This window comes from Lipophrys pholis (assembly GCF_963383615.2).
Source record: "Lipophrys pholis genome assembly, chromosome: 8".
Classification (NCBI taxonomy): Eukaryota; Metazoa; Chordata; class Actinopteri; order Blenniiformes; family Blenniidae; genus Lipophrys; species Lipophrys pholis.
Genome location: NC_137630.1, coordinates 30,979,461 through 30,997,172, shown reverse-complemented (window position 1 = coordinate 30,997,172; position 17,712 = coordinate 30,979,461). Strand labels below are relative to the sequence as shown.

At 43.5% G+C, this 17,712-nt stretch overlaps 1 protein-coding gene across 3 annotated transcripts; it reads left to right on the top strand.

Moving 5' to 3' along the window:
* Window positions 1–759: 759 nt before the first annotated feature.
* On the top strand, window positions 760–10,345 carry slc35a2 (solute carrier family 35 member 2). Of its 3 annotated transcripts, none has more exons than XM_080470498.1 (6): window positions 760–1,130; window positions 2,209–2,391; window positions 3,460–3,611; window positions 3,690–3,812; window positions 3,924–4,510; window positions 9,591–10,345. In XM_080470498.1, the coding sequence occupies exons 1-6, from the start codon at window positions 1,067–1,069 to the stop codon at window positions 9,610–9,612; spliced, it is 1,131 nt and encodes a 376-aa protein (XP_080326624.1). In that variant the 5' UTR covers window positions 760–1,066; the 3' UTR covers window positions 9,613–10,345. The 3 variants fall into 3 exon arrangements, with proteins under 3 accessions (XP_080326624.1, XP_080326625.1, XP_080326623.1); XM_080470499.1 differs by having other exon boundaries at window positions 787–1,130; window positions 3,924–4,310; window positions 5,884–10,339; XM_080470497.1 differs by having other exon boundaries at window positions 787–1,130; window positions 5,884–10,339.
* The last annotated feature ends 7,367 nt before the right edge of the window (window positions 10,346–17,712 follow it).

Sequence of the window (17,712 nt, the reverse complement as noted above, 5' to 3'; positions counted from 1 at the left end):
CTCGTTGCCCTAAAAACAGTGGAGTTGATGGTCAAAGTGGCCGTTTGATCACTTGTTTGTGTTTATTTACGTTAAATAAGAAGTTTTGTGGATCAAAAAATAGATCCCATGTTTTGAATAAAAACTTTGTCACTTTAACTCTGATTTCTCCTTTTCTTGAAACTGAAATTGTGAATACAATTTCAAATACTTTTTCAGAAGTAAGTATTCATTTAATGAATGATTGTTGAGATTATTTCCAATAATGTTTTAAAGTAAAGTTTTGTTTAAAATTAGTTTTTGTGACGCTTGCTCCGTTCACTGATTCTCCAGCGGAGTGAGACCTCCAAAAGATCCTCTATTCAACCTGGAGAGGGGCGTGGTCAACCTCGCAGCCAATAGGATGGCTTCCTGCCAAACGAGGAAGTGATTGTTTCATTCAGAGAGCAGAGGAAAAGAAGACATCTCTCTGACTGCTCCCACTTTAACGATTCATTTTTGAATGGCTGTTGATAAAAACTGAACAAACTCAGTTTATGTGATAACTACAAAATTCCAGAGGAAATCTTCTGTGCCTGCCTCTCTAATTTATCTCTTAATATATCAGCGTCTCCATGGCAACATATGTGTTTTATAAAATTCTAAATAAATTCAAGCATCAAGAGGCACAAGAATAAAGGTCGTATCTATTAGTTGGAGATCTCGGCTCCACTCGGCTTCTCTCGGTTCATCTCGGCTCGTCCTGTGTCTTTCGGGTTTTTCCGGCTCCTCTCGGCTCATGTAGTCCCTGGATGTAGCTTCCGGGATACCTGGAGCCTCCGCAGACTCTTCCCCTCCTCTCATGGTCCCGCCGGTTCCCCGCAGCCTCCTCTCTCCTCCTCCGGCTCCACACAAGGACGCGCTCCGACGGACCCGCAGCCTCCTCCGGCGTCCAACCCGAACAGCGAGCCGGGCGGTGGAGCTTCTGCCACGGCGTCCCCACCGAGAGCGGGGACGGGGAGCAGCTCGCAGGCCGGCGGAGCGTTAGCCTAGCAGGCGGCGGGGCGAAGACTCGTACGGTCCGGGCGGCGGGGACAGCGAGCGCAGCATGGCCGGAGGGAGCCGCGGCAGCGCGGCGGAGGAGAAGGCGGCGAGCCGCGGTCAGAGCGACGGTGAGTGGACGCGGCGGGGGTCGGGGAGCGGAGCAGCGGGGGTCGGGCAGCGGAGCAGCGGAGCAGCCTCTCCCGGGCCCCTGCGCTTTGAATCTGGGGACCGTGTGCGTTGCGGAGGACTTTAAAACAACTTAAAAATATTTTATTGAAATGAATTAGGTCTGTCAGCTGAATATGCCAGCGAACTAACTAGCTGCTCCGCTAAACAGAAAAAGTTAACTAGTCTGAAATAAACTGGTGTTAAACAGTCAACATTAGCAGTTAGCAGAGCTACAGGCTAATTAACTAGTCATATTGACTGTTGCCAGGTCGATGCTGACGTGTAGGTTGGGCACACACGCACACACGCACCCACACACACACACACGCACCCACACACACACACACACACACACCCACCCACCCCTCTGCTGAGAACACACACTCCTTTCTTCACACACTCCTTTCTTCACACACTCCTGTAAACATGATCCTCAGACGCTCCCAGCAGTCAAACACCAGGAGTTATTGGTTAGTTGCAAAGTAGATGTAACTAGTTACACCAGTTAGTGGGAGGAAGAAGTTCTATAATCTGGATGTTTGAGGAGGAAGATGCTCTATAATCTGGATGTTTGCTCTTCCTGAAATAAACTGGACAGATTATTTGGTTTTCTTGTGGATGTTGGGCTGCTGTCGGGTGGATTGGGCAATCATCTGGTTAATCTGAGATAACAGTTGGGCGTTTGTTTGGTTGTGGGGCAATTGAAACTTTGAAACTTGCTCTTGCTCCAGTGGCAAAGGTATTTTATTCTATTCAAGTTATTTAGTTTTTCTTTTATCACTCTATCAAGTACCTGCCGGTCTAGTTGTTGCTTACTATGGCGTGCCAAATACAGTCACTTCCTGCTAGACTAGTTTACTCACGAGTACTAATAACGGAATTTGATTCTTGTCAGGTGGGTGTTTGGATTTGGGGCAGTTGTTGTTGGGTGACATGGGGCAGTTGTTTGATTAATATTTGGATTTGGGGCAGTTGTTGGGAGGACATGGGGCAGTTGTTGGTTGTCCGCTCACCTCCAGCCCTCCGTCTGTCCTCCAGCGAACAGGAAGTTGAAGTACATCAGCCTGGCCGTTCTGGTGGTGCAGAACGCCTCGCTCATCCTCAGCATCCGGTACGTCCGCACGTTGCCCGGCGACCGCTTCTACGCCACGTCGGCCGTCGTCATGGCGGAGGTGCTGAAGGTCACCACATGTCTCTTCATCATCCTGCTGCAGAAGAGATGTACGTATGCACAGACGCACTACACAACTGCAAACTACACGACTACGACGACCCCTTGGGGAATCACCTCGACACCGTGACACTGCGATGAGACGATCTCGAGACCTTGACGCAGCAACTCGACAACAACAACGAGACAAGACGATGACGTTTTAAAGGCTCCACAAGCGGCGCGATTTTCGTCCGTCTGAGACGAAAGATCGGATCGCGGGAGAATCGTTCGTAAAATCCACGGTCGCGGCTCAAATCCCTCGGGCTTTGTGCTCAGTTCCACGACGGCCGAGGTATCAGTCGTTAAGCCCGCAACCGCTATCGGATATTTAGAGAGTCATAGCAGCAGCTGATGGTCCTCTGCGCGACACCGGGATGCTAACGTAACATGCGAGTATTACCTCGAGACCTTGACGACACGGAGCGACTACCGCGACCCTTGACGTGACGCCTCGGCATCTCGAGACGACGCATCGCGACAAAACCCGACGACTATGGAATCACAGGAGTGCCAAAATTAAAAGGAAATAAATGTGGAAATATAAAGAGAATCAATAATACAAAAACTATACAAAGGTAGTCGCATTCTTTTCTATCTTGTCTTTGCTTATTCCATTTTGTCAACACTTCTCCTGCTTTGTCTTTGTCTTTTCCGTTTGCTTTTTGTCGTTGCATTTACTGGACGAGTCAAGCCGTCTGGAAAAGACAAAAGCAATACAAGCAAATCAGCGAGGGCTGTGGGGGGGTCTCTCTGTTCAGGGGGACGAGTCCATACCTGAACAGGATTACCATGAGGATTACCGTTTTCAGACATGCAGGATGTGGTATTGTGTGTTCGCCTTATTTGCGAAGCTTATCCGTGTGTGTGTGTGTGTGTGTGTGTGTGTGTGTGTGTGTGTGTGTGTGTGTGTGTGTGTGTGTGTGTGTGTGTGTGTGTGTGTGTGTGTGTGTGTGTGTGTGTGTGTGTGTGTGTGTGTGTGTGTGTGTGTGTGTGTGTGTGTGTGTGTGTGTGTGTGTGTGTGTGTGTGTGTGTGTGTGTGTGTGTGTGTGTGTGTGTGTGTGTGTGTGTGTGTATAGTCAGTGTGAAGGAGACCTTGTCCTTCCTGTTGGACTGTGTGGTGTTTCAGTACAGTGACACTCTGAAAATGGCCGTCCCTTCACTCATCTACACGCTGCAGAACAACCTGCAGTACATCGCCATCTCCAACCTGCCCGCCGCCTCCTTCCAGGTGAGTCCCCGCCCACCTCCACCACCCCTCTGAGAACGGAGCGGTTTTAATGATGTGGTTCCGTTCGACCCCCACCAGGTGACGTACCAGCTGAAGATCCTGACCACGGCTCTGTTCAGCGTTCTGATGCTCAGGAAGTCTCTGTCCAGAGTTCAGTGGGTTTCTCTGCTGCTGCTCTTCGCTGGCGTCGCCATCGTTCAGGTAACCGCCACCGTCACCCTCCAATCTGGCCCGACCGGTTCCCGGTGTTTGATGTGTGTGAGTATGTTTTCCTTTGTGTGTCAAATTTCTCACCTCGACGCGCTCTCCCAGGTGCAGCAGGAGGCGAACAAGGAGGCGTCGGGCCAGGACTCGTCGCAGCAGAACTACCTGGTGGGCCTGGTGGCCGTGGTCATCAGCTGCCTGTCGTCGGGCTTCGCCGGGGTCTACTTCGAGAAGATCCTGAAGGGCAGCGCCGCCTCGGTGTGGGTGAGGAACGTGCAGCTGGGCATCTTCGGCATGGCGCTGGGCACACTGGGACTGTGGTGGAACGACGGCGCCGCCGTCTCCCAGCAGGGCTTCCTGTTTGGCTACACCGGCATGGTGTGGTTCGTCATCTGCAACCAGGCGTTCGGCGGGCTGCTGGTGGCGGTGGTGGTGAAGTACGCCGACAACATCCTGAAGGGCTTCGCCACCTCCTTCTCCATCATCGTCTCCACGGTGATGTCCGTCTACCTGTTCGCCTTCCACGTGGACCTGCTCTTCACGGCGGGGGCGGGGCTTGTCATCGGCGCCGTGTACATGTACAGCCTGCCCCGGCCGGCCGGCGGGCCGCTCTTCCTCAGCTCCTCTTCTTCCTCATCCTCGGCGGCGGCGGAGCAGGCAGGCGTTAGCGTGGAGATGGAGGCGTTTCTGCCAAAGTCAGTGAAGTGATTGTGTGTGTCTGCTGTGGTCAAAGGTCACGCCGTGCACACTGCTGCTCCCTGGGGGTCTGCGCCTCCTCCTGCTGCGCCTCCTCCTGCTGCTCCTCCTCCTGCTGCTCCTCCTCCTCCTGCTGCTCCTCCTGACTCATCTTCCTCCTCCTGCCCGGTCCTCCCTTTCCTGACTCCTTCTCCTAACTCCTCCTCCTCCTAACAGTCATCACTTCCACTCTGGATGAATGACCTGGTTACTATTAACTTGTTACAGTGAAGTCCCGCCCCTCCTTGTGCCTGATTGGCTGCTGTTGACTCTGCAGAGCCAATCACAGGTCACAGGAGGCGGGCTCTACTAAGAAAACTAAAATCAAACCACCCTTTTCACTGTGACGTCACTCCACTTATTATTTAGTTTGTTTTTCAGGGACCATGTGCAAAAACATTCATCTTGAAGAAAAGATGCTTCGTACCAGATTTTAGTCGTAGCTAGTTTCCGTCTGCAGGAACACAACATACTAATACATATTTACAAATATAACATGCAGTAAAAAGTTGCAGTAACCATTAGAATGTGACACCTGCTTTCATAAAAGTTCCTACAGATATTAAAACTCTTATGTAACACATAATAATACACATTATAAATATAACCTACAGGAGAGTTGGAAGTTGAGTGACGTCACTGTGAAAAGGGTCGATGATGCGTCGATGAGCGTTAAGACGCTGCTCCTCTTCCTCCTCCTGACTCCTCCCCCTTCCAGACTCCTCCTCCTCTGTGGAGTTTAGAAGGAGGCCCGCGGAGGAGCAGCAGGAGTAAATGAGATGCTAACAGTAGCCGCGTTAGCCGACCCTGCACCTTGGACTCCTCGTGACCTCGCCAACACTAAAGACTGCAGGAGGAGGAGGAGGAGGAGGAAGAGGTGCGCTGTTTTCCTCCTGAACTTTCTGAACCTCCTTTTCAGAGCGATGCTCTCACTGTCATCCTCCTCTTCCTCGTCCTCAGAGCTTCAGACTGCAGACGTTAGGAGGAGGAGGAAGAGGAGGTGGTCTGTTTTCCTATCTGACTCATTTCTCCTCTGACGGGGAGGAAGAAACCTCCACCTTTCCTCCTCTTTTCCCCGAAGAGGAGGAGACTCGCTGTCCTCTGACGGAGGAGGTGAAAGATAAACTCACGTGGTTTTTATGATGAAGAGGAGGAACTCCTCGTCAGGAAAGAGGAGGCGCTCACTTTCCCCACCTGCTCTTTCTAACCCGCTTCAGCTTCTTTCTCCTCGTGTGACGGAGAGGAGGAGTCTCCCTGGACAGAGGAGGAGGCTCCTCCCACCGTCATCCTGACCTCTAACCTCTAACCTCTCCTCCTTCCGTCTCCTCCTCAGAGCTCCAGAAGGAGCTGCGTCTCCTCCGTCTGCCTAACACTGAAGTGAAGGAGGAGAAGGAGCAGCAGGAAGCCCTCTCTGCCTTAAAAACAAACCGACCGGAGGAGAAACGCCTTACGCTGAAAACCGAGCGCTCGTCGCCGTGGCGACCGTTGGGTTTGACCTTCGACCCCACGTTTGGTGTTTTTCACTGTGCAGCTGCGACGCGTTTAAAAACCCGAATCGATCTTTCGGAGGCTCAAAGAGTCCCAGACCACAAAAAAGCTCTCCCAGTTTTATCAAATATTCCACGCCGCGTTTTTTGGACAGAAATCAGAAGTAATTAATTACAAGTTGCGTATTTTTCCGACCATAACAAATCTTCAACCTGTCTAGATGTAGGTCAAGTTTCTATTTAGTTTTGATATGAATTTATAACGAAGACTTTTGCCTTTATTTGTTGAATTTCCCTCTCCTACATTGCTCTCGTCATAACTGCTCCGACCACCAGGGGGCGTCTGAACGCCGATCCTGAGGTTTACAAACTCCTGGTACGGTTTGGCTCAAATGACGAAGTGAAGCTTCGTTTGTGTTTAACTCACTTATTCCTTATTTTCCACTTTTAACACGTAACAGGAATTTCTGAGCATGAAAATAAGAAACTTTCTTGTTTCCGTGGGAAACTCGTCTTTAACATTACAACCACCAGGGCGGCGCCGTCTCTGCTCTTCGTAGATTTTCTCCGTCACGATCTTCCCGAAACCTCGTAAGACCATGTCAGTCTACGTCAGAGTTCGGTTAATTATTGAGAAAACCGTAGTTTTGGCTCTAAGATTGAAAATGACTTTGCTTCTTTTGAAGTGATTTTACTTCATTGCTGTTGTACGTTGCTGCTGTCATGACTTCTCCACCCTGTAGAGGGCAGCGCACTTGAGCTTATCCGATTCTGACGGCGACACGGATCCGACCTTCCTGCTCTCGGAGGTTCGCCGCCTCACTGACCTTTGACGCCGACGTTGATAAATTATAAAAGCAGATTTAATGATGAAACAAATACTTAAAGTCCCGTTCTTTGTCGTTACTCGTTGACATTGCCGCTGCCATAACTAGTCTGACCACTAGAGGGCAGCACAAGTCTGACTCCCTGGTTCTTATTGCGATGTTCTTTCAGTTTTTGAGTCCGTTTGAAACCAAACCGTGACTGTCTCTACATTGTGGTTGTCATATTGACTCTGACCACTAGAGGGAGCTGCTTCCGCCGTCATCGTCTCATTGGTCTGATGGAAACCAAACCCAGTTGACCTTTGACCTTCGTGTTTTGCGGCTGCGCAGTGGAAACGTTGGGGTCGCTGCAGACGGACCGTTGGTGTTCGGTGCCTTTTCCCTCTCATCTGTACAGAAGCCATACGATTGTGTCTCAGCTTCGGGCCGATCGGAGCGTCTTTACTCTCAATCACACGTATCTACTGACATCCGGCGCCGCGGCGTCTCGTTGAAGGAGGCGTCGGGCGGAGGCGTCCTGAATGTTTTTAGTCTGTTCGATGGAGGCTTACAAAGAAAGTCGCGTTTCTCTTGTGTTTACGTTGTTTCTCTTCGGGACGAAAGGAAGTTTGAGGTTTTTTTTTATTTTTTTATTTTTGTCTCCTGACGTCCGTGACGCACCGAGTCCTCCGCCGCCTTCGTCCAACGCGGCGAAGCTGGAGAGGAGGAACCTCGAGTTCAGACGCTTTTATTCTGAAGGAGCAGGTCAATATTTGTAGAAAAACTTTTCGTGGAAGCCGCAAACGTCAGAAAGAGAAACGTGTCGACGGTGATAAATGTGCCAATTTGCAGGATGGTACTTCTGGTGTTACTAAAAAAAACTCAATTTTGTCGGGACCGTCGATAAACGACGAGGTGAGAACGATTCGCGTCAAATTTCTCCTTCACGATTTTGTGATTAATTCTGATGAAAAAGACCTTTTCAGGCCACAGAAACGGGAAGTCGCCGTTTCATGACGAGACGATCAGAACCGATAACGAGACGTTTCCGTGAAACCCAGAAAAAAAAACTGCATTATGTTCTTTGAAGTACCCTTAGTTGGTATAGCAGCTCAAAATAACCATGAGAACTTTTCGGAATTATGTTTGTTTTGCCAAAATGAGATTTGTTTTATTTAAAACTTTAAAAAAAAAATTTTTATTATTTTTTTCCTTTCTTTTGTTAAACTTTAGAATCGTGACCAGTTTTGCTCCCGAACGTCTTCTGAGGTGTTTTGGTAAAACAAATAAAAGTCTTGGTGGCGGGTCGGGATAAGAACGTCGCTGCGTCTCGACTCGGAGACAAAAAACTACCAACTTTTTTGTTTTTCGGTTTCTGAAGTCATAAATCATTAAACTGTGAACAGGAAGAGAAAGAAATACGTTTAAAAGTATATTTTCGGTTTTTTTAAGGAAAAATGTTGTCTCGGCGGTTTTCTCGAGGTTAAGGATTACTAATTTCTTTTATTTTATATATTGTGGTGACTGGGAGAAAAAAGAAACGGCTTGAGATTTCACAAATATTTTTATACCATTTGTTTTGTCTAGTGAAAATATTCCATATTTTTTTTTCTCAGTTTATGAATAATTTAGTTTTCTGAATCAGCAGTTTTGATTTTTTTTTTTTTTCATAATTTATATTATTTTAAACTTTCAAATTTCTTTTTTCTTTGAGTTTGAAACTCAAGAACTCCCAACAACTGTCTCTTTAATTTCTTATTTTTTTTTTTTTTAACGGAAGCCACAAACAGATGGTCATACATTTTTGTTTTTGTGTTTTTTTTATTTCTATGTTGCTTTTTGGAGTAAAAGTCTTTATTATTTATGTTCTATAAAGTTTATTTACTACAGATAAAAGATGAAAATGTGACACTTTAATGCCAAAATAAACTTTTTTTCTGCACTAAAATTAAAAAAAAAAAAAATTTTGATTTAATAAAGGAAATAAAAACTTTTGGGAAAATTTTGTGTGAATTTATTTTAATTAGTTTGTGGTGGGCTCAGCGCAAAGATTATTTAAAAAAAAATAAAAAATTCATGGATATTAAAGTATTGCAAGAGCCTGTGATTTGAAAAGTTTTTTCTAATTCAATATAATGTCAAAATAAAAATGTAATACTAGAATGAAAATAATTTCAGTATATAAATGTTTTAGTTTTGGACTCTTTGGGCCTCCGTTCTGCAGCGGCTCCTGTTAAACCAGGCCTCTGGTTCTGGTTCTGGTTCTGGTTCTGGTGGAAATGTAAGAAAAGTTTCAAGTACAGAAAATACCCCGATCATTTTAACCCTTTGATGTTGGAAACTCTTTCACACACTTTGATTTTTACTTTTCATGTGAATGCTAATAACTAATGTTAGCATGCGTCAGCTGTATGTATAAATGCTAAATGCTAACTTCACTCTCTCATCAATGTTAGCATTTCACCTGCTAATGCACTTTTATCACACGGTAGCATCGCAGCTAATAACTAGCATTGATAAGCGGCTGTCTCTTTAGCATTGATGTTAATATATTAGCATTAATGTTAGCATTAATGTTAGCATTTCAGCCGCTATCTCGATTTAAACGCACTTGATGAATCTGTTCTGTGGTTTGAAGTGGAAGCAACATGAAGGCTAACATCTTCTTTCTCCTCCTCTTCCTCATCTTTCTCCTCTTCCTCTTGCTCCTCCTCTTGCTCCTCTTCCTCCTCTTTTTCCTCCTGCAGGTCCAAAGTTAAAAGGAGCTGAGTCGAGTTTCCAGAAGCTTCTTCCTCTTCTTCAGTGTTCTGAATTTAATTCAGGAGCCTTTTTAAAAAAACTATTCTATATGTATAGTTCATATTTTTAAATAAGTCCAACATTTCAAAGTAAAATGCCATGGATTTTCTTCCAAAGATGAATTTTAACTACTTTTATATTTTATTGTTTAACATTCCTGTCACTTCTTTTCTTTTCTTGTTTTCTGTGACTAAATGTGTGAAGTGGCTTTAAATTATTCATTTCAAAATAAGTGTTAAGTGAATCCTGAATTAAAAGCTCTTGAGGTTTAGTCAATGGATTTCACTTATATAACTATTTATTACCTGCGCAGCCTCCAAGGGTCTCACATCATCAATCACATCCACCCATTCATACGGTCATGCAAGGCGCTGTCAATGTAATGGAAGCGGTTTGGTGCCTTGCTCAAGGACATTTCAGCATGTGGACGGGCGGGGATGGGAATTGAACTTGCAACATTTCGATTGGGAGTTGACCGCTCTACCAACCAAGCCTTTTTTGATTTATTTCAAATATAAGAGACTTAATACATTTATTTTAAGAACTCAGAATGTTGTCTTATTTTGTCATATTCTCAGAAGTATTTTTGGAATCTGTTACTTTTTGTTTCAATGTTAAAATATTGTTTTTTTTTCTAATGTGAAACTTGTTCCATTAAGTGCCTCAAAATAAAACTACATTTCATTTTAAGGGAAATTTAATCAAACTGGCTTCTCTGCTTTTTTTGTGAAAGGTTCCGTCTTTTCAGTCGTTTTTTTGTTATTCAATTTTCACTTCCTGTCAAACATTGAACAATCTGACAGATTAGAGCGGTGGTAGTTTGACTGTGAGCCACAAGAGGGCGACACAGACTGCTTCACACCCTGAAGTGTTTGAAACTGTTTCCAGGAGTTAGTCTGCTCCCCACAGATATCCAGAACCCAGATTATTTTCAGGGATTATTTATGATTTCATGTTAAATATTTTGATTCCAGGTGATAGTCCAGACCTAAAACTTCTGGCCAGGTTTTAGTCTGTGTCCCACAATGTAACATAACTTCCAGGAATTAGACCAGATCATGAGCGCTTCCTTCAGTCCATAGTCTTCTGTTGAGGAGCATCACTCCAGGATTTAGTTGATATCCACCAGAGTTTGTAGAGTTTGTAGAACTCCATGGTCGATTTAATTCAACATCCCCAGATCCAACAACAATTTAGAATTTCTCTAAATGTTTTCTTGTTTTTGTTGAGAACAGCGATTTTGTTGCAAAGAGCCTGAAACATAAATCTGTACTGGATATGAGCTGAAGCAATGTAGAAGGTTTTTGTTGTTGTTGTCTTTTGTCTTTTCCAGGTGTTAGTCTGGATCTTCTGGTGTGATTGATCCTGTTTCTTCCTGCAGAGGTGAAATCATTACAGGACTCCTGCAACCTGACTGCTGACACCAGGTATTAGTCGGGACCAGTGCAGCGCTGCCAGCTATTAGTCTGGATCTTTGTGTGTTCACTGCACAGGTGAGTTGTTAACTTTCAGACATTAGATTGCGTCATTCCAGGAGCGAGATCATTTCATCAGGTTTGTGTTTTATGGCCCAGACTCTTGTCTTGCTCCAGGATTGTAAGACGACTCTATATTTAGTATAGCATCACATGGCTTTGTTTCTCTTTGTTTACCATTCTCTTAATGGTAAACAAATTAAGCAAAGTGCATGTAAATACATTTTTAAGAATTACTTTTGATAAAAAGCTCAGTTGGAAGCTGCATATAAATATCCTGAAGTCAGATCAGTATCAGATTAAAATTCACTCATCTTATTATATAACCCCCTCATTCTTTCATATCTGAGTTATGGTGTGGAAATATGGAGAAATAATTCTAAAACAAACGATCCTATTTTTTTACTTCAGAAGAAAAAGACTCATAAATCAAACTGATTATTATTTTGCTCCTACAAATTCTCTGTTTGCCGAATCAAAAACGCTAAAAATACACGATATTGTTGACCTTGATACACTAGAATGTTTTTGTGTTAAATGTACTTAATAATCCTTCCAAATGTGGCAAATATACTTTGAAATCCTTCAAATCAATAATGCTGAAAAAATGAGTCGTGGACGAGTTGTCCGTGCAGCGTCTCCACACATCAGCTGTGTTCTCTCCTCAGAACCAGGAATTAGTCAGTCTCCTCACTGGAGGATCAACCAGGACCGGAGCTACGAGCCGACACCAGTTCAGTCTTCATGTCGGTTCCCGTTGTTTGCCAGGATGTTTGGGAAGTTAAGCTCAGTTCCAGGTATTAGCCACCTCCTGCGCCAGGTCATCCACCTCCTCCCCCACCTGAAGAAACCTGCGATATATAATCTTAATGATCACATAAAACACGTCAACAGCGTACTGAGTTTTACAGCCGACTGAATGACCTGAAGATAAAAGAAAGTACAAAGTGACTGACTGAATCACTGGTAGATAAAAATCATTACCTTACAAACAAGCAGACAGCCCCTAAAGAAATTTGTATGTTTTTCTATTTTTTAACTGTTTAGTTGCCTTTTGACGTTGAAAAAACCCGCCTAAAACGCACGTCCAGTATTTCATTGAAGCCGGAGGACCTGGAAAGTTTGTGTTTTTCTGTTGTGTGTGTTCAGCCTTGGCTTCAGCTTTTTGTAAAGTTGTATCAGAACGAGAACGACGTGTACCTGAGGAACCTGAGGAACCTGAGCCTCCCCCCACATTCAGCTCCGCGCTCCGATAAACACAGATGTTTGTTTTTATTGTTTGTATCCTTGAAGTCTTCATCAGAGGAAAAATCCCATTAAAGCAAAATACCTGAAATGTGGTTCTTGATTACAGCTGCTTCTGGAGGACTGGAGTTACTTTTCTAGTTACTTTGGATTTAAAAATGTTCACTTGTAATGTCCTCTGTATAATGATCAAAGAAGGACCATGTTTGATTTAATTTTTTTAAAGGGACAAAGTTTGATTAAATAAATAAATAAATAAACTAATAAATAAATAAATAAACTAATAAATAAATGAATGAAAAGGACAAAGTTTGATTAAATAAATAAATAAATAAACTAATAAATAAATAAATAAACTAATAAATAAATGAATAAAAAGGACAAAGTTTGATTAAATAAATAAATAAATAAACTAATAAATAAATAAATAAACTAATAAATAAATGAATGAAAAGGACAAAGTTTGATTAAATAAATAAATAAATAAACTAATAAATAAACTAATAAATAAATGAATAAATAAATAAAAAGGACAAAGTTTGATTAAATAAATAAATGAATAAATAAACGAATAAATGAATAAAAAGGACAAGGTTGGTTAAAAGAAAAGGATAAAGTAGATAAAGACAATGACTAAGTTCAAATTGGAAAAAAGGACCAAGTTAGATTTTTTTATTTTTTTTAAAAAGGGACAAAGTTTGATTAAAAAATAAAGAAAGAAAAGACACGGTGCCGAAACATCGTGTTGTAAAGTCAGTGTTTGTTACCTGATTTCCCTTTATTAAGCAATGATTAATCCTTTTACATATTCATATTTAATATTTACTCATTTCATTTTGATGCTGAGAGTTTTTATATTTCAACATTCTTCAACTTTTCATTTTGCCTATTGTTGAGTAAGTTATAAAAAACAAAAAACAAACACAACATTCATTCAATACAGAGAAAATTCCAGAGGAAACTTTGAGTTTTAGATACACTGAGTTCCACCGCTCATCATCCTCCTGCACATTAGTGACAAAGTAGAGAACAAAATAAAAACCCAAATTAATTCAAAATGGATTAATTTGGGTTTTTATTCAATGTGTTTATGACGTGTGTGTGTGTGTGTGTGTGTGTGTGTGTGTGTGTGTGTGTGTGTGTGTGTGTGTGTGTGTGTGTGTGTGTGTGTGTGTGTGTGTGTGTGTGTGTCCTTGGCCAGGTGACTGCAGCTCAACTCATTTTAACGACATGAATTGAACGTATTTCCGTCTCTTAATGTTTTATTGTTGTAGCTTCTGCTCTCTTCTTCCTGGACGTTTGGTTTTGGCTGCCTTGTGCAGTTGCAGCGCCTCCTATGGTTCCCTGGTGGAACTACTCATAAAATCACCCGGTTCCAAAGTATTGTTCTCACTATTTTTTTTTCATCACATACACGTCGGAGAAGTAGAACAGTAGTTCCTCGTCAAGGTCTTTTTGGTAGAAATGGTCAATATTGTAAAGAGGTAAATATCTTTCTTTTCAATTCTTTCACCTGGTAAAACTTTAAATTTCCTCCATTATTTCAATGACATTGTTCCACAATATTCGTGTTCTTGCACTCGACCAGAGGGAATAGGAGTGACCACGCCCCCTTCAACTTTTCTGTTTTAATAGTGATTGTTTAGACTTCCTGTTTGGGGGGATAATGAAGCGTATATGACATTTGTCCATAATGGCTGTAAGTAACGGCACAGAGGCCGATAAGATTTCCTCTTATCGAGGTAACTTCAGGGTTAATCCTGGGTTTTTACGTACAGCGACGCCGGTTTACTTCCTACCTGGGAAATCACCGTGTTGACTTACTTTAAACCTCTAACCTGCTCCGGAGCAGGGTATGTTCTGGATAAGAGATCAACTGACCAATCAGATCTCTTGGAAAATGACCTGCCCACTCTTAGATGGTCCTGATTGGTGCACGTATGGTGGGAGGAGCTTATTAGAGGATGAGTTTTTATTGAGGGACGCAATCCTTTTGACAAAATAAAATAAATCCTGGCCACTGAGGCTTTGGAGGATGATTTTGTCCTTGACTTTGTTCCAGGTCTGTTTATCTCCTCGAGGGTTGATCTAGAACAATGAGGTTAATAGTCGCGCCTGACAGAACTGCAGCGACATGAATTTATGGAACGCAGAACTACTCATGTCATCACAGGGATGAATCAATATTCCGGCACGAAACACACGCACACGGAGGAAACTCCGCCTCTAAACAACTGGATGTAAACGCTAAACTACGGGACGAGCAGTGAGGACGCTCTGCTCCACACGTTGGTGCCGTCATAAAGTGAAATTGAGTGATGAGCATGCCGTCCGTTATACCGTCCAGCGAATTGATATTGTAAAATCTCCCCAAGTTATGCATTGACAGAGTCGGAGATCTTCAGCCAGCATTACTTCCAGGCCGCAGGTACAGCGTGTTGCTTTCAGCCTGGTGTTTGAAATCTTCGACGTTCTCCCCCACTGTGTCGACTGCTCTGCCGCGCTGTGATTGGTCCGATGCTGCACACTTCGTTTTATGTGACGATGCACTGATCTTGACGGGGAAAAATTCCGGAACGAACTAACGGAGTTGATAAACCCGCTTCGTGTTAATGCTCATCGAGGACTGAGCTCGTCTGGGTTTTTCAGAGCGATATCGAGCCCGGGTCGTCAGCTCTTGTTTTCAAGTTTAAATTCTTGCATGAGTTTTTTTTTGTTTTAAAGATCTTGAATGTTTTGCCTTCGACAAGTAGAATAGAATTCAATAGAAACTTTATTGCCATTGTCACCACTACAACGAGATTAAAAAGTGCCATAGAAGCAATAAACGTACAAATAAAAACTGTTAAAATGTAAATATAGAGAGATAAAAAACAAAGGTACTCATCACTCGGCCCAGATTTTCACTGTCGGCCTCCATTTTGTTTGTCTTGACATCATCACACCCAAAGTATCTCTTAAGCTCCTGTTATCTTACTTTCTTTCCCCTCGAATTCAGGCGCCACGTTTCCTCGATCGAATTCAATGTTTCCTTCTTACTTGATATGCAGGAGAACGACAATAAACTATGTATCCCAGATGAGTAATACTGTTTAAAGTCAGGCAGGCCGAGACGTCCTGGTTCTTTATCTAACCGGAGCCTTCGGAGTTTTATCCTCGGTTTCGCACCCGCGACAATAAATATCCTGACGACTTCGTTCCAGCTGGGACTCGGATCCTATCGGGGAGCGAGAGGAAGACGAGCGTCTTGTTCCTCCCCGTCGTTCTTAAAAAGTTTCCCGTCCACGGGACACCGTGGAAACTACTCCAGAACGATGTCGTGCTCATGCCAAGCCTATAGGTGGCGCTGTAACTCTGCCACAGAAAATACACCCAAAAAAACGGAGAAGAAGACACGGAGCCTCGTCAAAGCAACTAGCATCGGTGGCTTTTGCAGCTCGACCCAATGACCCCTGACTGCAGAGCGGAGCAAACGTTTAGGTATGTGGGCGGAGTCAGGCGTTTAGGAATGTGGGCGGAGTCAAACGCATAGGAATGTGGGCGGAGTCAAACGTTTGAGGCATTTACGGTCCGGAGAGTGAAACTGAGAGAAACTCATCCATAAGAACAAGAAGGAAGTTGGGCACTGCGGGTTCCTGCCCTACAAAATGACCGAAGCCTTGAAAGCTGAAACTTTCCCCGACGACGTCGTGATTAAACCGCCACGATGACACGCGCTCGTTTCTCCCACTTTGATTTCCGGGTTTTCAGAAGAAGACGATTACTGTCCCAGTACTGACGTCTCGTCTCTTTAGGCTCTTAGTTTTAGTTCCTCTGACATTTGTTTCTTGTGTTTCAATCTGTGGGTTGATAAAAAAAACAACCGTAACGAGGCTCCGAACAGCAAACGGAACTTTTAAACCAGAGCAGCAGCAGCAGCTTGTTTTAAAGAGCAAAATCCAAAAGGGTCCAATGGAAAAATGTGGTTTTGTTCAAAACTTTTAGTTCTCAGTATTTCTCTCTTGTTGACTTTAATGTAACTTAAACCAGGTTTAACGTCTCCAGTTGATTAAAACATTTAATTTGAGGCTTTTCCTTAAATCTGAGCTTGTTTTTTTTCTTCATTTCTGCTTTAATGGGAAATTTAATGACTCATTTTTAACATTTCTTCTTTGTTTTCTTTCACATTAATTCTCTTTTGTCTCGCATGAAAACAAAGTCAGGGTCAAAAATGGAGTTTTTCCTCTGGATTGTCTGTTTCATGCTTGTTTTTTGGTTTTAAATCCAATCGGCCTCGTCCCTCCGTCCAGACTGTCGTCCTCGTCCCTCCGTCCAGACTGTCGTCCTCGTCCCTCCGTCCAGACTGTCGTCCTCATGTCCTCCATCCAGACTGTCGTCCTCATGTCCTCCGTCCAGACTGTCGTCCTCGTCCTCCGTCCAGACTGTCGTCCTCATGTCCTCCATCCAGACTGTCGTCCTCATGTCCTCCATCCAGACTGTCGGCCTCGTCCTCCGTCCAGACTGTCGTCCTCATGTCCTCCGTCCAGACTGTTGTCCTCATGTCCTCCATCCAGACTGTCGTCCTCATGTCCTCCATCCAGACTGTCGGCCTCGTCCTCCGTCCAGACTGTCGTCCTCATGTCCTCCGTCCAGACTGTTGTCCTCATGTCCTCCATCCAGACTGTCGTCCTCATGTCCTCCGTCCAGACTGTCGGCCTCGTCCTCCGTCCAGACTGTCTTCCTCATGTCCTCCGTCCAGACTGTCGTCCTCATGTCCTCCAGCTATGATGGGACATCAGACCATCGGAGACTTTGGTGGAGGTTTGTAGCCTGAAAGATGAATGGAGTGTCATTACATTGTGATTTTATTTGTTTGGCTGTGTGTATTGTTGTCTTTTCACCGGCTAGATGTACTTTTGCTGGTAAAAATCTATGTTTTTTGTTATTACTATACAATCATAACATCAAGTAAATATATAATATAAATAAGATAAACGGAGCAAAACTGTAAAACACCCGAAACAATATGTTATGGGAGAAACATACTTATTTAAAAGCACATAACTCAACCAATATGAATATGATCTATACAAACAGGTATAGAAAATAAATACAAATTAAAATGTTACTTCAGAAGCCACATACAGTCCAGTTTCATTTTGAGGTAAAATACCGCTATAATAACCTTAGAATTTACACTTTAAAGTTCTTCCTTGTTGTGGCCAGGACACACTTGTAAAAGAGATTATTAATCTCAATGTGGTTCTCCTGACTAAATAAAGGCTAATAAATAAATAAATAAATAACCAGAATTTTGCAAGATTAGACAATTACGACTGGAAATGACTAAAATCTCTACATAGTCAATTTT

What these genes read in the sequence shown, in the direction of transcription:
- slc35a2 (XM_080470497.1), top strand. Translation starts at nt 1,067, where the DNA reads ATGGCCGGAGGGAGCCGCGGCAGCGCGGCGGAGGAGAAGGCGGCGAGC. An exon ending in GAGCCGCGGTCAGAGCGACG is followed by an intron (nt 1,131 to 2,208) that starts GTGAGTGGACGC and finishes TCTGTCCTCCAG; the next exon opens with CGAACAGGAAGTTGAAGTAC. An exon ending in TGCCCGCCGCCTCCTTCCAG is followed by an intron (nt 3,612 to 3,689) that starts GTGAGTCCCCGC and finishes GACCCCCACCAG; the next exon opens with GTGACGTACCAGCTGAAGAT.